This window comes from Dipodomys merriami, unplaced genomic scaffold (assembly GCF_024711535.1).
Source record: "Dipodomys merriami isolate MVZ:Mamm:240054 unplaced genomic scaffold, mDipMer1.0.p SCAF_19, whole genome shotgun sequence".
Classification (NCBI taxonomy): domain Eukaryota; kingdom Metazoa; phylum Chordata; class Mammalia; order Rodentia; family Heteromyidae; genus Dipodomys; species Dipodomys merriami.
The window spans coordinates 13,697,780-13,715,832 of NW_027203270.1; the positions used below are offsets into that span (position 1 = coordinate 13,697,780).

The window sequence follows — 18,053 nt, forward strand, 5'->3', positions numbered from 1 at the left end:
CTTAAGTCAACAGGCCTTCAGGGGTGTGTCAGTAGGGCGTGGTGGTGTCTATTGTGCGAGTATTCCTATTGATATGTTCATCTTCTAAAGGATTTTTCCAGCACAGGGACTTCCTTAGCACCAGGTCTTCTATATTCCAGGCTTTTCCAGGTTTGTCTTCCATCTGTTTGTTTCCCTCCCACCCCAATCTAAGTATCAGAAGCAACCCATGGTCACTTATTTATTTTTGATACAAATGTACATGACACATATCTTGACAGCCCACCAGTCACCACGCAGGTAGGGCCTTGCCCCTTGGGGGAGGCAGATGGGGAGAGCTGGTGGATGCCTCTCCAGCATTCCTGGCTGCAGCCAGGTTCCCAGGCCTCCAGAGGGTGGGACCAACACAGGTGCAGGTAGTGATGTAGGTGCTGGCCTTGCCAAAGTTAGGGAGAGGGGCTTTCAGCTCCACAGCCATTGGCTGAGTTGGGAACCCTGGGGAGCCAGCCCCAGGCTTAGGTGCTCAGTCCTCCACCTGACCAGCACACTTCCCCCCACAAGGGTGGGAGAAAAGATGGAGGGAAGTGGTTTTCCTTTTAAGTTCTTAGAGCAGGGGTATGAGTGGAGCAGCAGCAGGTTCACAGCTGGTGACCTTGGCAGTCCCTGGCTCCAAGTTGAGGAGAGGAAGGCTGACCCCCCAATGCTGGTCCCACTGCTCTGGTCCCCTTGCCACCCAAAGCTCCACACAGGCAAGCCCTCTGAACGGCACTGCCGCCCGCACACTCTCACGCAGGGACACTCAGTTACCACAAAGTTAAAATTAAGGGGTCAGGAAGAGGAAAGAAAAGATTTTCCAGTGTTTGCTGCTGGGGACCCCAGCACATAGGTTGGGTCTTTGCCCTAGGCAGGGGCCAGTTTGGCATTAAAGGAGAGCAGCAAGGGGGCTGGTGGCTACAGGGCGAGGACATCCAAGAGATTATATACAAAGGATGGGGATGCCCCCGCTCAGCCCCCAATAGGGCTGAACTGGCTCATGGGGGTGGGGTGTAGGTAGGAGCTGCCCCATTTGGAGTGTCCCTGTCAGACCCTTTGCTGAGGGTGCCCTGAGGGCAGGGTGAGGGGCTAGTGGGAGGTGCCTTGCAGGCCCCTGCACACCAGAAAGGAGAGGATGCTATGTACAGGGGAGGGAAAAGCATGGAATGTGGGGGACAGAAGACCTGCCACCCCACCTCCTCATCCATAAGGATGCTTGAGGGGGTGGGCACCAGGGCACTTGGCTGCCTGGGGAGAGTGGCAGCACTAAGGGCACTTGTGCCAGTGGCTCTGTTGGGGTGGGTTAGTGTTTGGAGTGGCCCAGCTCCCATGGACAATGAGGTCACAGGAGATGGGCAAGGGCAGGGAGAGTGGTCACTGCTTTTTTTCTCGGGTGGTGATGGTGACCAGCTGCTTGGCAGCCTTGGCGATGTCATAGGCGCACTGGATCACCTGCTGAGTCAGCAGCTGGAAGTCCACAGGGGCCCCGGGCTCTGGGGGCACTGTCTTCCGGCATTCACTTTGCAGCCGGTAGGCGCTGGCATTGAGTAGCCGCAGTGAGCTGCGCACTGGTTCTAGGGCAGGCCTCTGAAAGAAAGAGACAAGGGAGGCTGGGCCTTGGACTTTAAGCCAAGCACCTGACAGTGGCCCAATGGGCGTGGGTCTCCACCTGGGCAGCAGTCAGGTTCCCAGCTGCTGCCCCACCCAGGCTCCTCCCCTTCCTCTCCTGGCTAGCCCCAGTACCTTTGGGAACAGAGAGGCCATCTCAGTAACAGCCAAATGGATCTTCTCTGAACAGGGCACAAAGCTGTGGGAGAGGGGGAGCGATGGGTGAGGGGCTATTAAGGATTCTCCCCACTCTCCCCCAAGAGCATTAAGCAACCCACACCCCTACCTATCATGTTTGAACTCCTGGGCTGCCCGCAACAGCTCCTGAATGTTCTTGGTGACCTGCTCTGTCTTCAGGATGACATCTTCAGTACTGGGGAGTCCAGGGTCTAGGTCTCCATCCAGGCTTTCCAGCTCAGGGTGGATATCATCTTCCTTGCCCAGGTCTAGGAACCGCTTCCCTTCCAGCCTGAACCCAGGTTTGGAAAAGGGAGGTCCATTAGAGCCACAGGCTGCTTGCCCAGACACTCAAGCCCTCTCCATCACTCCCCTTCCTGGTGCCAGCAAGGCAGCACTCGGGTGGAGAACCGAGTGTCTCACCCAAGCAGTGGGTCCCCACTAGGTGTGTTCTCATAGTCGCTGTCGGCACCACTTCCATGGCGGGAAAGCTTGCTCTGGAGGGCATGAAAAAAGGTGGAGGGTGACCCCGCACAGTCCACACTCCCCTAACTCTATCCTGGGGCAGTGGTGTGGAAATGTTACCATATGGCGGCTTCCTTCCTGGGAGGACAGCAGCGGGGAGGTGGGAGTGAAGGGCACGGCGGAGGCAGAGGCGGAGGCAGACACAGACACCCCCTTCCGAATCTGAAAGCCAGATCAAGGTCACCGTCAGTTTCTACTCTAGGCCGAACCTACCTGCAGGAGGGCCCGTGTCACTGTAGCCTGGTCTCAAGCCCACAGAGGCTTGGATCCACATTCCCCAGGCCCTGCTTACCCGGTAAAGGCTGGCAGGCACATGCACGGAATACATGGCGTCATCCTCTAGCTCCTGGGGGTGGGGTAGTGTAGTTGGTATCATGGAGGCTTTGTGGTAGCCCCCATTCACGTTTCCCCACCCAAGACCTACAGGCAACTCACAGTGCTGTGAAAAGGCTGTAGTCGCGTGCTTAGCTCGTCCCCTGGTGCACCCCCAAAGGGCTTTAGGGCAGAGCCTGGCTCATACATAGAGAAGGCCTGGCGGTCCCGGCGATGGCTGCTCCCACTGGTGCCCATGGCTGAGTGTTCAGCCCGGTCACTGGGCAATGTGGGTGTAGGCACTGGCCCTGATGGTTGCCGGAGCTGCAGGTTCTCCGCCTGCAGTTTGTGGATCTGTGAGTGCACATGACAGTGCTTAACAATGGGGTCCATCTTTTGGAAAACAATCCCAGTCTGTGTCTGGAAGCCTTCCTACCCCTCCCATTAGGCCACAGTCCACACCTCCCTCTGCAGCCTCCGGAGCTCATCACTCAGGCTGCTGTTGACCTTCATGAGCTGCTGCACTTTGGCCTCAGAGGTAGCCAGGGCCTTCTTCAGCTCCAGGTACTCCTGCAGCGTCACGGCCCCATCAGACAGATCTGAAGAATCCATGCTCTGCAGAGACAAAGCCCATCAGCTACAAGGGCAGGGGGCAGACACCCTCCAAGCTATGACCAGCCTACTGTTCCCAAGACTCTAGGCTGCGACACCGAGCTGGGCCTTGATTGAGGCCCAGAGGCTAGTATAGGAGGGACAAAGGAGGGACGATGCTCAGACCCGGGCACGGTTGTTCCGAGTGGCGTTGGCACTGCGTGGGGGCTCCTGGTCCGTGTCCTCATCAGAGGCCACGCTGTCGTAGTCGTGCTGGTCGTCGAGGTCACTTTGGTTCCGCGCAGACAGCTCGAGGTTCTCTGAGGATACAAGACCTGTCACCCCAGGCTTGCTCTGCCACTCCAGCCATTTATATGTCCCCATGCAAGGGCAGCATGGAAGCCCACACCCGCACACGCCCTACCTGTGGGGCTGCTCAGGCTCTTGCCCTGCTGCCTCCGTTTGGCCTCACTGAGAATATCAATGATCAAGGTGGCAAACTCGCGTGCATTAAAGCGGGCCAACTTCTGTCGTCCCTAAAAAGCAGAAAGTGCCAGGCCCACATGAGGGATGAGAGGACCTTTATTGCTGACCTATAGGGTAGAACAAAACAGCAAGGCAACACCCTTCTGTCTGTCTGACTCAATCACAGCCATAGCTAAAAATTCCCCGTCAGCAGCATGGCTGCCCCAGGCCAGGCCAACAAACAGGCTCAAGGGAGCTGGAATACTTCCCAAATGCTCAGAAGGTCTCTTCCCAATCCAAAACCCCATGCCACCTAGACTCTGAGGGAGACATCCCACAGGGCTCTGAAGAGAAAGGAAACTACCCAGAACCCCTTCCCAGTCACCTCACCTGATTCCGTGTGGCTGAGTATTCAGGGTTAACTGGCAGGAAGGGCACAGCACTTCTCTCTGTCACCAGGGTGCTGTGGTTTTGGGTAGCCAGCCACACTGGGGGAGGGACAGGGAGCAGATCATCCAGTCACGGGTTTGGGGGGGTGGGGGGGAGGAAAGCTGAAGATAGCCCTTCAAGCTCCCTCCTACACCCACTTTGCTGGTATCAGACATAGGTGGTCTCCACACACATGAAGCCAGCTAAGAGAGGGTGAGGCCCACTGGGGACTGATCTGCAGAACAAGGCCTGTCCTGCCAGGCCAGGCCAGAGTTTGGGCTGGTATCTGGCTGTGGCCAGGAAGGAGTGATGAAGGAGGGCGGAGCAGGGCTGGGGAGGCAGCCAAAGTGGGAGGCAGCCAGAATAGAGATGAGCCTCAGTGCAGGGAGGGGTAGGGAAGCAGCTGGCTGCCTAGTTTGGCACACACTGCCTGCCTGGTGAGGAGGAAGCAGTAGGTTTCCATGCAGCCCAACCCTACCTAACCCTTCTTAGTCCCACTAATGGAGCAGAGGTCCAGGCCGGGCCACAGCCCTTCCCAGCAGGCTGCCCCCCACTCACCAGCATCATTTTCTCTTCGGTCCACCTCATCATACACGTCCATAGCAAGTTCCTCAAAAAGCCGGTTGCTGAGCTGCGGACAGAGAGGGGGATCCAGCTTCTAAGGAAGCAACTGGCCCTGGTACTGCCAACCAGGGCAGATCACCAGGATGTTGTGCGACATGGAGACTGGAGAATGACTCATGCCCTCAGTCCCCTGGTCTTAGAAATGGGATGTGGGCAGGGGGGTCTATATGCTAAGCTATTAGTAGGAAGAAGACAGAAGGCCAGACTTGTTCATTCCCTCACAGACCAGGAGGAGGCCCTAACGCTTTGAAGGGCAGAGCTGGGGTCAAGGCCAAGGGTGTGGGGAGGGCACAGGGAGATTGGTAAGGCTGGCAGAGGGTGGGGCAGCTCTAAGCATCACTAGCTTGTCTAAGCAGACTTACCCCTTGTAGCTTCTTCTTGGCAGCTTTGGCCAACTCAGACAGATCAAGGCTACAGAAGAGGGAGAAGGGAAGAAGCCATGCATGAGAGATGGCCACGCCACTGCCAGGGTTCTCCCAAACATGCAAGGATCTCAGGGAGACAAGACCTCCATGCTACACACACACACACACCAAGCCTCCCAACCCTACCCAAACTTGACAGCCTGCAGCCTGGCAGGCACAGTATACCTCTGAGACATGCACTTTTGCCGAGATCTAAGTCCAGAGGAAGGCAGTGTAGGGAAGAAGAGGACAGAGCAGCAATTATCTAGGAGCAGGGCAGCACACACCTTCTCACATCATGCTCAAACACATCCCGACCCAGAGCATACAAAAAGGCACTTGCCTCCCACCCCTTTCTCGGTGACCTGTCAGTCTACTTCCTGCCCATACCTGTAGTCTCCCCTCAAATTCCAGCCAGGCTTCCCAGTTCTCCCATCTTTTTCTCTCATCTGAACTTCTGCAAGTATCCAATCCACCTGCCAATCTGGCCCCTAAAATTCCTTTTCCGTCTAGCCACCAAGGTGATCTTTTTGACACACCCCACCTTAAAACAAACACTTCCAACAGTAATAAGTACTTAAAAGAATACTCCAGCTGGGCGCTGGTGGCTTACACTTGTAATCCTAGCTACTAAGGAGGCTGAGATCTGAAGATCATGGTTCGGATCCAGCTCAGGTAGGAAAGCCCATGAGACTTATCTCCAGTAAACCACCAGAAAACCAAAAGTGGAACTGTGACTTAAGTGGTAGAGCTCTAGCCTTGAGCTGAAAAGCTGAGGGACAGGGCCCAAGCCCAGAATTCAAGCTCCACAACTGACCAAAAAACCCCCCTAACAACTCCAATTACACTTCATCCAAAAGCTTTTTAAATAATATGCAAAGCATTTTGTATGTACTGCCTTACTTAATCCTCCTACCAATTACACTTCCATTTCCAGGTAAGATAACTAAGGCTCAGAAAGGTTAAGCAGCCTGCCTCCTATCATACAGCCAGTAATTAAATGCGGAGCTGATTCCACTACCTATGCTCAGAACTCTGCCCTCAGGCTGCTCACAGCTCTCACTGAGACTCACAGGACTAGTTATTCTCTTGCTTCTATCCAGCCTTGTTCTCTGTTGTCACATAAGCTTTGTTCAGTTCTTAGTAGACAATTTCTTCTTTTTTTTTGGGGGGGTCCAGTCGTGGGGCCTGAACTCTGGGCCTGGGCGCTGTCCCTCAGCTCTTCAGCTCCAGGCTAGCGCTCTACCACTTGAGTCACAGCGCCACTTCCGGGTTTTTTCTTTTTTCTTATGTGGCGCTGAGGAATCGAACCCAGGGCCTCAGGCATGCAAGGCAAGCGCTCTACCACTGAGCCACCTTCCCAGCCCCTTAGTAGATAATTTCTAAGCTCTTCATCCTAGTCTCTTACTATTCTGTTCAGTGGTCTACAGAGCCGGCTAGGCTAGGTGCCTCTGTGAAGCTGCAGTTCCTCAAGGGAAGGGATGGTGTCTGAGTGGCCTCTGTGTCCCCAGAGCACCAGCTAGCTCTGAGACAGTACTAGTTAGCAATCACTGAAGGTAAATCCATCCGTGGGCATGTTTACTATATATACCAGGCATGCATGCATACACCAAGCAAAACTAGACCACAAAGTAAAGCAGAGTCTTATTACAGAGAAGATCTGAGTTAGGGATCTGAGCTGCCCTTGTCTGACTGCCCCAAGCCCTTGGTGAGGAAGGCCCCAAGTTGGGCCAGGAAGTGCAGCCAGATAGGAAGATGGAGCCATCTAAGGGCCACCAGGTGGCGCCAGCACCCATCCTGTAAGCTGGGTGACCGCATGGGCATTTAAGGGCTTAAGAGCAGAGGCAGCCGGGCGCTGGTGGCTCACGCCTGTAATCCTAGCTACCCAGGAGGCTGAGATCTGAGGATCACGGTTCAAAGCCAGCTCAGGCAGGAAAGTCCATGAGACTCTTATCTCCAATAAACCACTCAAAAACCGGAAGTAGTGCTGTGGCTCAAGCAGTAGAGCGCTGGCCTTGAGTTGAAGAGTGCGGGGACAGAGCCCAAGCCCAGAGTTCAAGCTCCATGACCGATCAAAAAACAAAACGAAACAAAAAACAAAAAAAGAGCAGAGGCAGAAGCACCCCATCTGTACCCTGCCCAGAACTCCTGCCCAATTTGGGACACACTGGAGGACTGGCCAGCAATACCAAAGCTGGCTAACTCCAAAGCACTTCTCTGCACAAAGGGAAGCCCTACCCTAAAGACTGTATAGAAGGTCAGAACCTAGCTGTCCACAATCCTGGCTTAAGCCTTTCCTTGCGCTCAGTGCTGCATGTATTTATTTAACAGTCAGATGGAGCTGGTACATGCTGAAAAAACATATCTGACCTGCATTGGTGCTCCAAGTATTAGGAAGGGGAGGAATGGGGCTCTCGGTTTGGGCACCACTTGGATCTAACAGCCTCTGGAAAAGGGTATCAGGTGGGCACTCACCTGTCAGCCATCTGTGGGATGATGTAATGCCCATTCTTGTGATCTGAACAAAAATAAAAATGCAAAGTCACTGATGCTGGGTGGCCTCAGCAGCTCAAGAGCTCATCTCAATGCCATGAGCAGGGCTTGGCACCTGTATGTGTCGGGATAGGAAGGAGGACAGGCCACCTCAAGAGTGTTGGAAGCTGGCCGGAAGTCAGGCCCACCCCACTTCCCTGGCCCCAAAGTGCTTGCAGCAACCCAAGAGCCTGCAGCAGTCTCACAGGAGGCAGTTGCCTAGCAACACCATTCCCTAGCTGGCTTTGTAACTAAGGCACCTGCTGTTGGGGTGTGTCTGGGTCCTACCTGCCTAGCCCAGCCAGGCCCATCCTCATACTCTGCTCACCCGGCTTGCGTCCACAGAGGTAGAAGGCCAACCGGTCAGTGAGCTCATACTGGCACTCCACTAGCCTTTCCGCCAGTTCATGGTGTCCCGCCTGCCTGTGGGGAGGGGCATGGCTCAGCCCTGCAGAAGTAGCCCAGTCCTTCCACTCAAGCCCTTAGCCTTCACCTGACCCTCACCTGGCATAATCGATGGGTGTGCGGCCATTGACATCAGGAGAGCCAGGGTCAGCCCCATAAACCACCAGCAGCTCTGCCTGCAGCGTCTGACCTGCCTTGGCAGCCACATGCAGAGGTGTGGTGCCCTTCTCTGGATGGAAAAAGTTGGCCTGGGCACCCAGGGACAGCAAGCGCAGACATGTCTCCAAGTTGCCTGTCCGTACACTCGAATGTAGTTGCTGGAAGGAGTAGAGTGTGCAATTAATCTGTGTGCAAAAACCCTAGTTCCCATCCCTAAGCTACACATGGCCTGAGCTGCCCCTAGAACTCCTCCCAGCTCCAGGTGGCCCAGCCAAACATTGAGCCACGTCAGGCAGGACACAGGGCTTCCTACTAGTATTACTATTAATGAAAACTGTTGAGATGGGCTTTGTGGCACATGATTGTAATCCTACCCGTAAGGAGGCAAAGAAGAGGATCATGAGTTCAAAACCAGCCTGCACTATATAGCAAGACCCCCTTATTTCAGTGCACCCCACCTTCCCCCACAACAATTTAGCCAGGTATGGTGGTATACACCTGTAATTCCAGCACCCAGGAGACATGAAAGACGTTGTCTAAAAACAAAAAATAAAAAACTGCTCCTATATCTACCATGTGTTGTGTGCTGTTTCGAAGAAATAATATCTGTGAGGGAGGTAGATATTATCATTTCCCACTTTCCAAATGAGGAAACTGAGTCTCTAAAGTGATTAAATAACTGTCCCAAATTTTTCTACTTTTGTTTTGTTTTTGGTTGGTCGTGGGGTTTGAACTCTGGGCTTGGGTGCTGTCCCTCAGCTCGTCAGCTCAAGGCTAGTGCTCTACCACTTGAGCCACAGCGCCACTTCCAGCTTTTTCTGTTTATGTGATGCTAAGGAATTGAACCCAGGGCCTCATGCATGCAAGGCAAGCACTCTACCACTGAGCTACCTTCCCAGTCCCAAATTTTTCTAATTTTCAATGGCAGCTGGGTATAGTAGAGCAGTTTCCTAGCAAGTTCTGAGTTCAAACTCCAGAATAACAGCAGCAACAACAACAAAAAAAATTAAGTATCAATGGCAGCTGGAGGATTCTAGACTTATGTGTCTACTTGGAACTTGACAGAGCAATCTTCCCTCTACCCCCTTCTGTTATCCCATCTCTGGGATCAGGGTCCAGTGGTGACAAAGGAAAGGCTTTAGGTGTCATGGGTCTGGGAAGAGAAGAGGCCTGCTCATCTGTTGTGTGGACCCCCAAACCTTGCTGAGGTCTTTGGCGGTGACCCCGTCGTCATCTCGGCAGGGGAGCTTGTGCACAAACGCCAGCATCTGGTACTTGGCCCTGATGAACTCTGACTTGATGGGGCTGCGTGGGGCACAAAGGAGAAAATGGAAAGAGCGGGAAAGACAGGCAACCCAGATACCTCCAGCACCCCTGGCCAGGCGCACACAGCTCTCCTTACCACCCCGACAGCCCCACTTACTGGACTTTGTCTTGGGGGTTGGCTTTGCGCCGGCCACTCTGCACTTGTGCAGGGTCCAGCAGGGAGTGCTCCCAGATGGAGTTGGCCCCGTTGCTGGCGAGTGTGTGGACCATCTGCAGTGAAGAGATGCCAAGTTAAGAGTGCCCACTGCATGCTGGACACTGAGGCAAACATACTCTGAGTACTTAACATTGTTAGAATCGCACCAAGGGTCCTACTGTGACTCCATGATTCCATCTAGTAAGGCCACAAAGTCCACGGTTCTGTTTAGTGCTTCAGGATAGCTAAATGAAATGGCAAACTTTGCCAAAATTCAGAGAGGCTAAGTGACTTGCTCAAAGCTATCTGTTCATTAATACATGACAGAGCTAGGCTTAGACTTTCCCTTCTTTGTGGGTTGAGGATGGAAAGGGTCAGAATAAGGCTTGCCCAGAGAGGTGCTGCTCCTGGAAGCTGCAGATTGCAGACAGGTGTCTAAATTGGTATGGGGGATAATCTCGGCACTGGTGGCTTGTGCCTGTAATCTGAGCTAAACAAGAGGCTGAGATTTGAGGATCAAGTTTCAACCAGCCAAGGCAGGAAAGTCCATGAGACTCTTATCTCCAATTAGTAACCATGAAGCTGGAAATGGAGCTGTGGCTCAAGTGATAAGTGCTAGCCTTGAGAGAAGAAGCTAAGAGAAATAGCCAAGCCCTGAATTCAAGCACAGTACTTGGCAAAAAAAAAAAAAAAGTTGGTAGAGGGGAAATGCCCAGGCTCAGCACATGGTCTGTACTGAAAGGAGAAACAGTGGCCCGGCCCCTACCTGTAGCAGTGTGGGCGGCCAGGCGCTGTGGCGAAGGTGCTTGACAATGGAGATGTGGCGTCCCAGGCTCCGGTGCACGCTGCAGCACTCGTCACACACAAGCACACCCCTACTGATAGATGCCCAGCCAGGGTCTGCAGGGAGGAAGAAGGGGAAAGTGAGCTGGATTGGGAGGATGAGCATGACCTCCAGAACTCCCACTGTAAAATGGTACTATGCTTAGTGCTTCCTGCTCAATCACTTATTCCCTAAAAGCCTAGAAGCTGGGATGACAGTCCACACCAGGTAATAGATGAGAGGTTTTCCCCAGGCCTGGAAGCTTGGGCTGACAGGGCCACACCCTTTTCTACACAGCCTTGCCCCTCTGGGAACACATGATCTCCAGGACCCATTCAGTCCGTACAGCTTCCTATCCTAAAGCCACCAATACCAGTCTCACAGCCTTTCCGCAGGGAGCAAGTTCTGCTGCCCAACTCTTCTATAGGAAAGCAAGGATCCCCTATGGAATATGACCCTGATGCCATATGCTACATAGTTGTGAGCACTCTGCCGTTCTGGGTCAGTGTCACATCTCTCCTGCACCCAGGTTCTGTCAGTGCCTGCCAGAGGTAGCAGCCTTCCCACAGCTCCTACTCCTGCCCTCACACTGGCAGGTAAGGGACCCTTTCAGGCTTAAGCCTCCTACCACCACCACTATGAGCTGCAGCCCCATCTAAAGAGAATGGACAGGGCTTGGGGCATAGCTCAAGTGGTAGATGCTTGCCTAGTAAGTGCAAGGCATTGAGTTCAAAGCCCAGTATGGTGGGGGAGGGAACAAAGAGGGATAGAGCAAAGGAACTAACCTTCACTGAACATCTACTGTGTGCCATGTGAATGGCTTTATGTATGATACCTTTACAATGCCAGTCAAGGGAGAAATACGATCGTGCTTTACAGAAGATACAATGGCTCAGAGAAGTCAGAGGGCCTGTTCAAGGTCACACAACTAGTGAGTAGAATTGCTAGGATGAGAACTCAGGCACTTTGACAAAAGACAGGCAAGGTCTATATTTGCTGCTACCTTCTGTCCCTGTAGCCCTGGACAGGCATGAACCCCAAGAAGTACTCTCCATTTCTTGGGGAGATGCCAACTTTGGAAACAAGGAGGAAGCTAAGATTGGGTGGGAGTTCCCAAGCCCTTTAAGGGTAGGGAAGATGCCACCCAACCCAGGCCCCTAGGGAGAGGGGAGGAGGCAACCATACAACTGGAGCTTCGGAAAGGAAAGGTCATGGGGGAGAAAGCAGCCATTGTGTGCTGTCTAGAGTGGGGGCAGGGAGCCTCTCAGGACACTCAGCTCTGTCCAGGCCCCGCCTAGGCTCAGGAAGCCTGGCCTGGGGGTGGGGTCTTGCTGTCTGCCTAGTCTTGTCAGTGCTCACGGTGCCCAGCAGTGCTTCTCCACAACCTACTTCCCCACAACCCCTGCAGAGGAGGCAAAAGCTTGGGTGATGGGAATCTCTCCCAATCAGAATGTGATTCTCAGGCCCTTCTGCCCAAAGACTCCCATAAATATTCCCAGAGTTGTGGGGAAGCCACCATGTGGCCCCCAATGAAACATGCAAACAGGAATTTGAAGCTTAAATCTTTAGATATAGGCTTCTTTAGGGATCTCACAAAATAGGGCAATGACTGATGCACAAGGTGACCACTGTACACCTTCCTAAGGGACTGATGCTAAGGGCTCATGAGGAAGGGACTGGTTATGCCGAGAGCCCTAGGATGCTTTCATGTGAGGCACCCCAGGAATGGAAAAACCCCTCCCCCTACGCCTAAACATCACAGGGTCAGGGGTCTGCCAGTCACCTCCAGCAGCCCAAGCAGGAAGCGGGAAATGATGCAGCCTAAATTCCTCTTGTTGAAATGGTGGGGTTTCCTGTAAGCAGGGAGACGCCCAGGACAGCATCATAAATGGACTGCCCCGAGGCCTCCACCCCAGGTTTGCTACACTACAGAGAAGCCTGGTCTAGAACCAGCTAGATATTAGAGTCAGTGGCTCCAGAACCTCAAGTTTAGGGCACACTAGACAAAGAGTCCCTGGATATGGCAGTGTACAGGAGACCAGGACCCAAGGAATGAGATCCAAGGCTTTGCTTGGTGTTCTCTCCTAACCTCTAGGCTTCCTGTCCTCTACAGTGACCTGAAACAGGAAGGGTGATCAGGAGATTCCATCTTGGTATGGATAACACTGGTGGCAAGCTCAGTTCTGGATGACACCCATGGACAGCCCATCCAAACTATTCTACCTATTCTTTTTTTTTTTTTTTGGGGGGGGGGGTCCGAACGTGGGGCCTGAACTCTGGGCCTGGGCGCTGTCCCTCAGCTCTTCAGCTCAAAGCTAGCGCTCTATCACTTGAGCCACAGCGCCACTTCCGGCTTTTTTTTTTTTTTGCTTATGTGGTGCTGAGGAATCGAACCTAGGGCCTCAGGCATGCAAGGCAAGCGCTCTACCACTGAGCCACCTTCCCAGCCCTACCTATTCTTTATCTCCAACTGAACCTAGGGAACACCCAAGCTGGAACCCTAAACCCCACCCAGGCCAGTTCGCAAGCAGAAGGGTCAGGAAGGGTTGCTGAAAGTCAAACAACTATTGTAGTGCAAGGAATCTTTGCTCTTAAAAAATTCCTTGGACCAGGGGCTGGGAAGGTGGCTCAGTGGTAGAGCACTTGCCTTGCAAGCATGAGGCCCTGGGTTCGATTCCTCAGCACCACATAAACAGAAAAAAGCCGGAAGTGGTGCTGTAGCTCAAGTGGTAGAGCGCTAGCCTTGAGCTGAAGAGCTGAGGGACAGCGCCCAGGCCCAGAGTTCAGGCCCCATGACCAGCAAAAAAAAAAATTCCTTGGACCAAACTTGAAGCAGAGGAACAGCGAATGTTCAGGTTAGGGAGCATTTGCTGTCCCTCTGCTTCAAGTTTGGTGGGATAATATACCTAGTGCCAATACCAAGGAGGACTTGATTAAGACGGATTCATGCCATTACCCAAAACTATCATTGCCTTCTAGGGCTAGCAAGTCTCATACCTAAGGGTCAGATTCTCAACAGACAAGAAGGAAAAGTTCAACTCCTTGAAAGAAGGCATGAATACTCCATGGGGACAAGGCTGATGGCTACCTATATAGGCATGAGCTGATGAGGCAACAGGAAGCTTTAGCAGTGTGCTGGTGGCTCACACCTGTAATCCTAGCTACTCAGGAGGCTGAGATCTAAGATCACAGTTCAAAGCCAGCCTGGGTAGTAAAGTCAGTGGGACTCCTATCTCTAATTAACTAGCAAAAAACCTGGAAGTAGAGCTGGGGCCTCAGTGGTAGAGTGCTAGAGTTGAGCATAAAAGCTCAGTGCCCAGGCCCTGTGTTCAAACCCCAAAATTGGCACAAGAATTATTTTTCTTTTCTTTTCCTTTTTTTTTTTTTTGTCAGTTGTGGGGCCTGAATTCTGGACCTAGGTGCTGTCCCTCAGCTCTTCAGCTCAAGGCTAGCGCTCTACCACTTGAGCCACAGCGCCACTTCTGGCCTTTTCTGCTCGTGATGCTGAGGAATCAAACCCAGAGCCTCATGCATGTGAGACACTCTACCACTGAGCCACCTTCCCAGCCCCGCAAAAAATTTTGAAAATTTAAAAAGGGGAAGCCTCAGAGTTATGAAAATGTTGTATATCTTTAACACATTTGCATACACAAAACACGGGACCACCATTATGGCCCATGGCTGTATGTAAGTTTTGTCACTAAAACAGGGAAGAAAAGCCTACTACTATGCCACCCCAAAAAATCTACTTTACAAGAAGACAAATGACTGCTGGGTGATGGTGGCTCATACCTATAATACTAGCTACTCAGGAGTCTGAGATCTGAGAATCACAGTTCAAAGCCAGACCTGGCATGAAAGTCCATGAGACTCTTATTTCTAATTAATTACAGAAAAAGCTCAAAGTAGTGCTACAGCTCTAGTAGAGCACTAGCCTTGAGCCAAAAAGCAGCTCAGGGACAGGGCCTAAAATTCAAGCCCCAAGACTGGAGGGTGGAGGGGGAAAACAACTGAACTTGCAGGTTGCCCTGTAACTTGTTACCAGCTGGGAGTCCTGGCTGCTCACAGGATAAGCATTGTGAGGTCTTTTAAATTCTTTTTCTTTTTCTTTTTTTGTCCGTGGGGCTTGAACTCTGGGCCTGGGAGCTGTCCCTCAGCTTTCAGCTCAAGGCGTGCTTTCTATCACTTGAGCCACAGCGCCACTTCCAGTTTTCTGATGGTTAGTTAATTGGAGATAAAGAATCTCATGGACTTTCCTGTCTGGCCTGGCTTTAAACTGCAATCCTCAGATCTCAGCCTCCTGAGTAGCTAGGATTATAGGTCTGAGCCACGTGAGTGTAAAAGGGGCAATCTTTCCAGTGCATCCTAACCCTGGCCCCTCTCCTGGACTCTCAAGGCAGTCCAAACACAGCACCTGATGAGATGGTGGGAACTGCCACAGCAGTTACAGTGGGTTCAGGTGCTTACTCACACTTTGGTGCACAGGGACCCTTGGATACAGGCTGCATCTCATCTCTCACCTCCAGCATCCCCCAAATTAACCAACTACAAAAAAGACCACACACTGGGCTGGGACTTTAAGGTTCCTAGCACTGAAAGAGGAGTCTATAACTCTGGGTTGGAAGCATATACCAAAGAGGGCAGCACTGGGTCTAGATTCCCTACCTCTGTGTGTTCTCATGCCTCTTATGCTGGAGATGCTATTGGACCAGATTTAGAATGCTGCTGCCTGCAGGGGCCAGTGTGGCAAGGTGGGAGTATAGGACAGTCCTGACAAGCATTGAAACTGAAACATACTTGGTGATGCCTGCCATGTGCCAGACACCGTGCTAGGTGCTGGGGAGGGATGATGAGTAACATTTGGTCAACTTGCTACCTACTTCCCCACGCTTGATCTATATTCTATATCAGAGGCTCCTGGAGAAGGAACATCTGTCAATGAGGACTGGAAATAGGAGCCAGTGTGGCCAACATATCTGACACATCATGCCTCTCTGAGCCCAATGGGTATCCAGAGGCTTCGGCCAGGAATTCACAGGCAATGCAGAAAGTCAACCTGCTTTGCTGATGCTGTCCTACAGGCTTCTGTACCAGAACCAGGAGCACAGGTTTTCTACTCCAACTTCAGGGTTGAAGAAACTGACAGTGAACAAAATCTTGCCACAGGTCACAGAGTAAGCAAAAAAAACAAAGGCAACTCTAAAATCAGGCTCCCCTGATGGAGGGCCTGCTAAATCCCAGCCATGCCTACCCAAAACAGGTACAGAATAGCCAAGAACACATAGAAGGTAAGGTCTCCTGTTAGTCCTTTCTTCACCAGACCAGCCTGTACCTGGGAGGGGGTCAGCGGTTAGTTTTCAGCTAATCTGTAAGAAAGATATCTACTCCCAGATGGTCCCTCAAGGGCCCTCCAAAGCGTGACATGCCTTGAAAAGGGGCTTCAGGGTCATCTGGAAAACACCCTGTGCCTATGTTGCTCACAGGTATCCACAGCTCCTAAATAATACTCTAGCTTAGAACCTAACAACTATCAAGCCACCACGCCTGGGGGGCTCAACCTGTCTGGGGGAAGGAATAAATAGGTGATATTGTCCAAAAAGAAATGTACTCATTACCTGACTTATGTAACTGCAACCCCTCTGTTCATCACTTTTATGATAAATACATATATAAATAAATAAAACGTGTCTGGAAGTTATAGGCCTACAAAACAGCACCCTGCACTTTCAATCATACCCACAGTACTCCCTGGAGTTCACAACATCCTCTGAGCATGTCCAGGAAGACTTTTTTTTTTTTTCCTGGCCAGTCCTGGGGCTTGAACTCAGGGCCTGGGCACTGTCCCTGAGCTTCTTTTACTCAAGGCTAGCACTATGCCACTTGAGCCACAGCGACACTTCTGGCTTTTTTCTCTTTATATGGTACTGAGGAATCAAACCAAGGGCTTCATGCATGCTAGGCAAACACTCTACCACTAAAGCCACATTCTCAGTCCAGTACATCTCTTTTTAAAAAAAGAGAATAGACATGGAGCCAGAGCTTCCTTCTCCAAGCCAGCTGCTGAGCCCCATCACTGACAGTGTTCTCCCATATAAAAAGGGAGCAATGCTGGTGGGTCACTGTGCCTCCTTTCCTGCCAGGGGGCTTTTACTCCAGCCCAGATGGAACTCTGTAGGGAAGAAGAGGGCAAAGAGTGACCTAAGAACAATCAGGAGGCTGGCCAGGAGGCCAGCTAGGTGAGAAGGGTCTAGACACCCCCTTGTCACTGCCTCCTACAGGATTCTTGCCAGACTGGGATATAAAGGTCTAGAAGGGATTCCTACCCAGGCCAGGACAATGTCAAGCCCACCTCCCCAAGCAGGCTTACCGGGACCAGGAAAAGCGAGTACACTCGTCCCCAGTTCCCAGTAGGCCTGGGGATGCTTCCGGAGAAGATGCCCAGGTTTGGACTGGCCCTGAGCACCAGGCCCTTCCCTACAGGAACCTCAGCCTTGGGCACCGGGGGCAGAGAGTCCTAGGAATAACCCACCTTTCAGGTGGCTCCTGAGAAAACTGAATTCAGTCAGGGTGGCTCACCAGGCCCTTGCCCTCCGCCACCCCGGCGGGCAAGCGGACCCTGCGAGCAGCAGGTGCAAGACGCGGGGGTGGCACTGAGATGACACAAAACCCTACGGGCGCCCACCTCCCGAACCCTGCCGGCCTCCCCCGCCCTCCCGCCGCCCCAGGCCGGCGCTTCCGTTTGGAGACCGAGATGGAGGTGGGGAGGCGGGCAGCTAGCCGCCTCCCTCAGACTGAGGGGTGGGAGGTGGCGCCGGGCAATGTCCTACCTCGCCCGGCCACCGACTCGACTGAAATGGGGGCCCCCCCGGGCCGGCCCTCCCGCCAAGGACGCGGCTCCGCAGTGGCCCCGGTAGGGGCCGAGGCCGGAGGCCGCAGCCCCCCGCCCCGCCCCGCCCTCCGGCCGGGCCCGGCCCGGCCCGGCGCTCCCGCCAGGCCCCGGCGCCCGCCTGGCGGCGGCCTGGACACCCGGTCCCGCCCCCGGTCCCGTCCGCTTACCCGGGGCGCTGCAGTCCGCACACACCTCCGCTCGCGGCCCCTTCCGGGACATCCTCAGCGGCGACGCGGCCGCAGCCTTCTGGGCCAGCGTGGGGGGCGCGGGCGGCGGGCCCGGGCGGCGGCGGCGGCGGCGGCGGCCCTGCTGCCCGGCCCGGCTCCGGCAAGGCCCCGGCTAGGCTCCGCGCGCCGAGCCAACCGTCCGCCCCCGGGGCTGGTCCGGAACCCGCCGTGCCCGCCTGCCCGCTCGCCCTCGGGCGCCCTCCGCCCCGCGCCGCCCCGCGCCGCCCCGCGCCGCCGCTCGCCGCTCTCCCCGCCCCCTGCGCGGCTCCCGGCCGCTCCTGCAGGAAGCGGCGCAAGCCCTGCCCACCGGGGGAGGGGCGGCCCGCACCTCCGCTCCGCCGCCCGGCGCTGCCGGCCGCGCCTCCCGGAGAAAGGAAGCCGGGCGCGCGGGCTGGAGGGGGCGGGAGCG

General features: G+C 53.8%; 1 protein-coding gene across 2 annotated transcripts; it reads right to left on the bottom strand.

Annotated features, from left to right (window-relative positions):
* Positions 1–206: 206 nt before the first annotated feature.
* Git1 (GIT ArfGAP 1) lies at positions 207–17,849 on the bottom strand. 2 transcript variants are annotated; one of them, XM_070027379.1, is made up of 21 exons: positions 17,585–17,849; positions 10,472–10,605; positions 9,667–9,779; positions 9,443–9,548; positions 8,184–8,401; positions 8,008–8,102; positions 7,623–7,665; positions 5,334–5,360; positions 5,106–5,154; positions 4,678–4,750; positions 4,081–4,178; positions 3,650–3,761; positions 3,412–3,545; positions 3,097–3,249; positions 2,758–2,988; positions 2,615–2,668; positions 2,383–2,484; positions 2,221–2,294; positions 1,907–2,089; positions 1,756–1,819; positions 207–1,599 (listed from the first exon to the last, which is right to left on the bottom strand). In XM_070027379.1, the coding sequence occupies exons 1-21, from the start codon at positions 17,634–17,636 to the stop codon at positions 1,387–1,389; spliced, it is 2,328 nt and encodes a 775-aa protein (XP_069883480.1). In that variant the 5' UTR covers positions 17,637–17,849; the 3' UTR covers positions 207–1,386. The 2 variants fall into 2 exon arrangements, with proteins under 2 accessions (XP_069883480.1, XP_069883481.1); XM_070027380.1 differs by lacking the exon at positions 5,334–5,360 and having other exon boundaries at positions 17,585–17,846.
* Between the last annotated feature and the right edge of the window lie 204 nt (positions 17,850–18,053).

Excerpts from the sequence above, each read along its gene's own strand:
- Git1 (XM_070027379.1), bottom strand. The coding sequence starts at position 17,636 with ATGTCCCGGAAGGGGCCGCGAGCGGAGGTGTGTGCGGACTGCAGCGCC. Across the intron at positions 8,402-9,442 it reads CCGCCAAAGACCTCAGCAAG|CAACTACATTCGAGTGTACG; the intron begins GTTTGGGGGTCC and ends TACTCCTTCCAG. Across the intron at positions 2,669-2,757 it reads TACAGCCTTTTCACAGCACT|GAGCTAGAGGATGACGCCAT; the intron begins GTGAGTTGCCTG and ends CCCCACCCCCAG.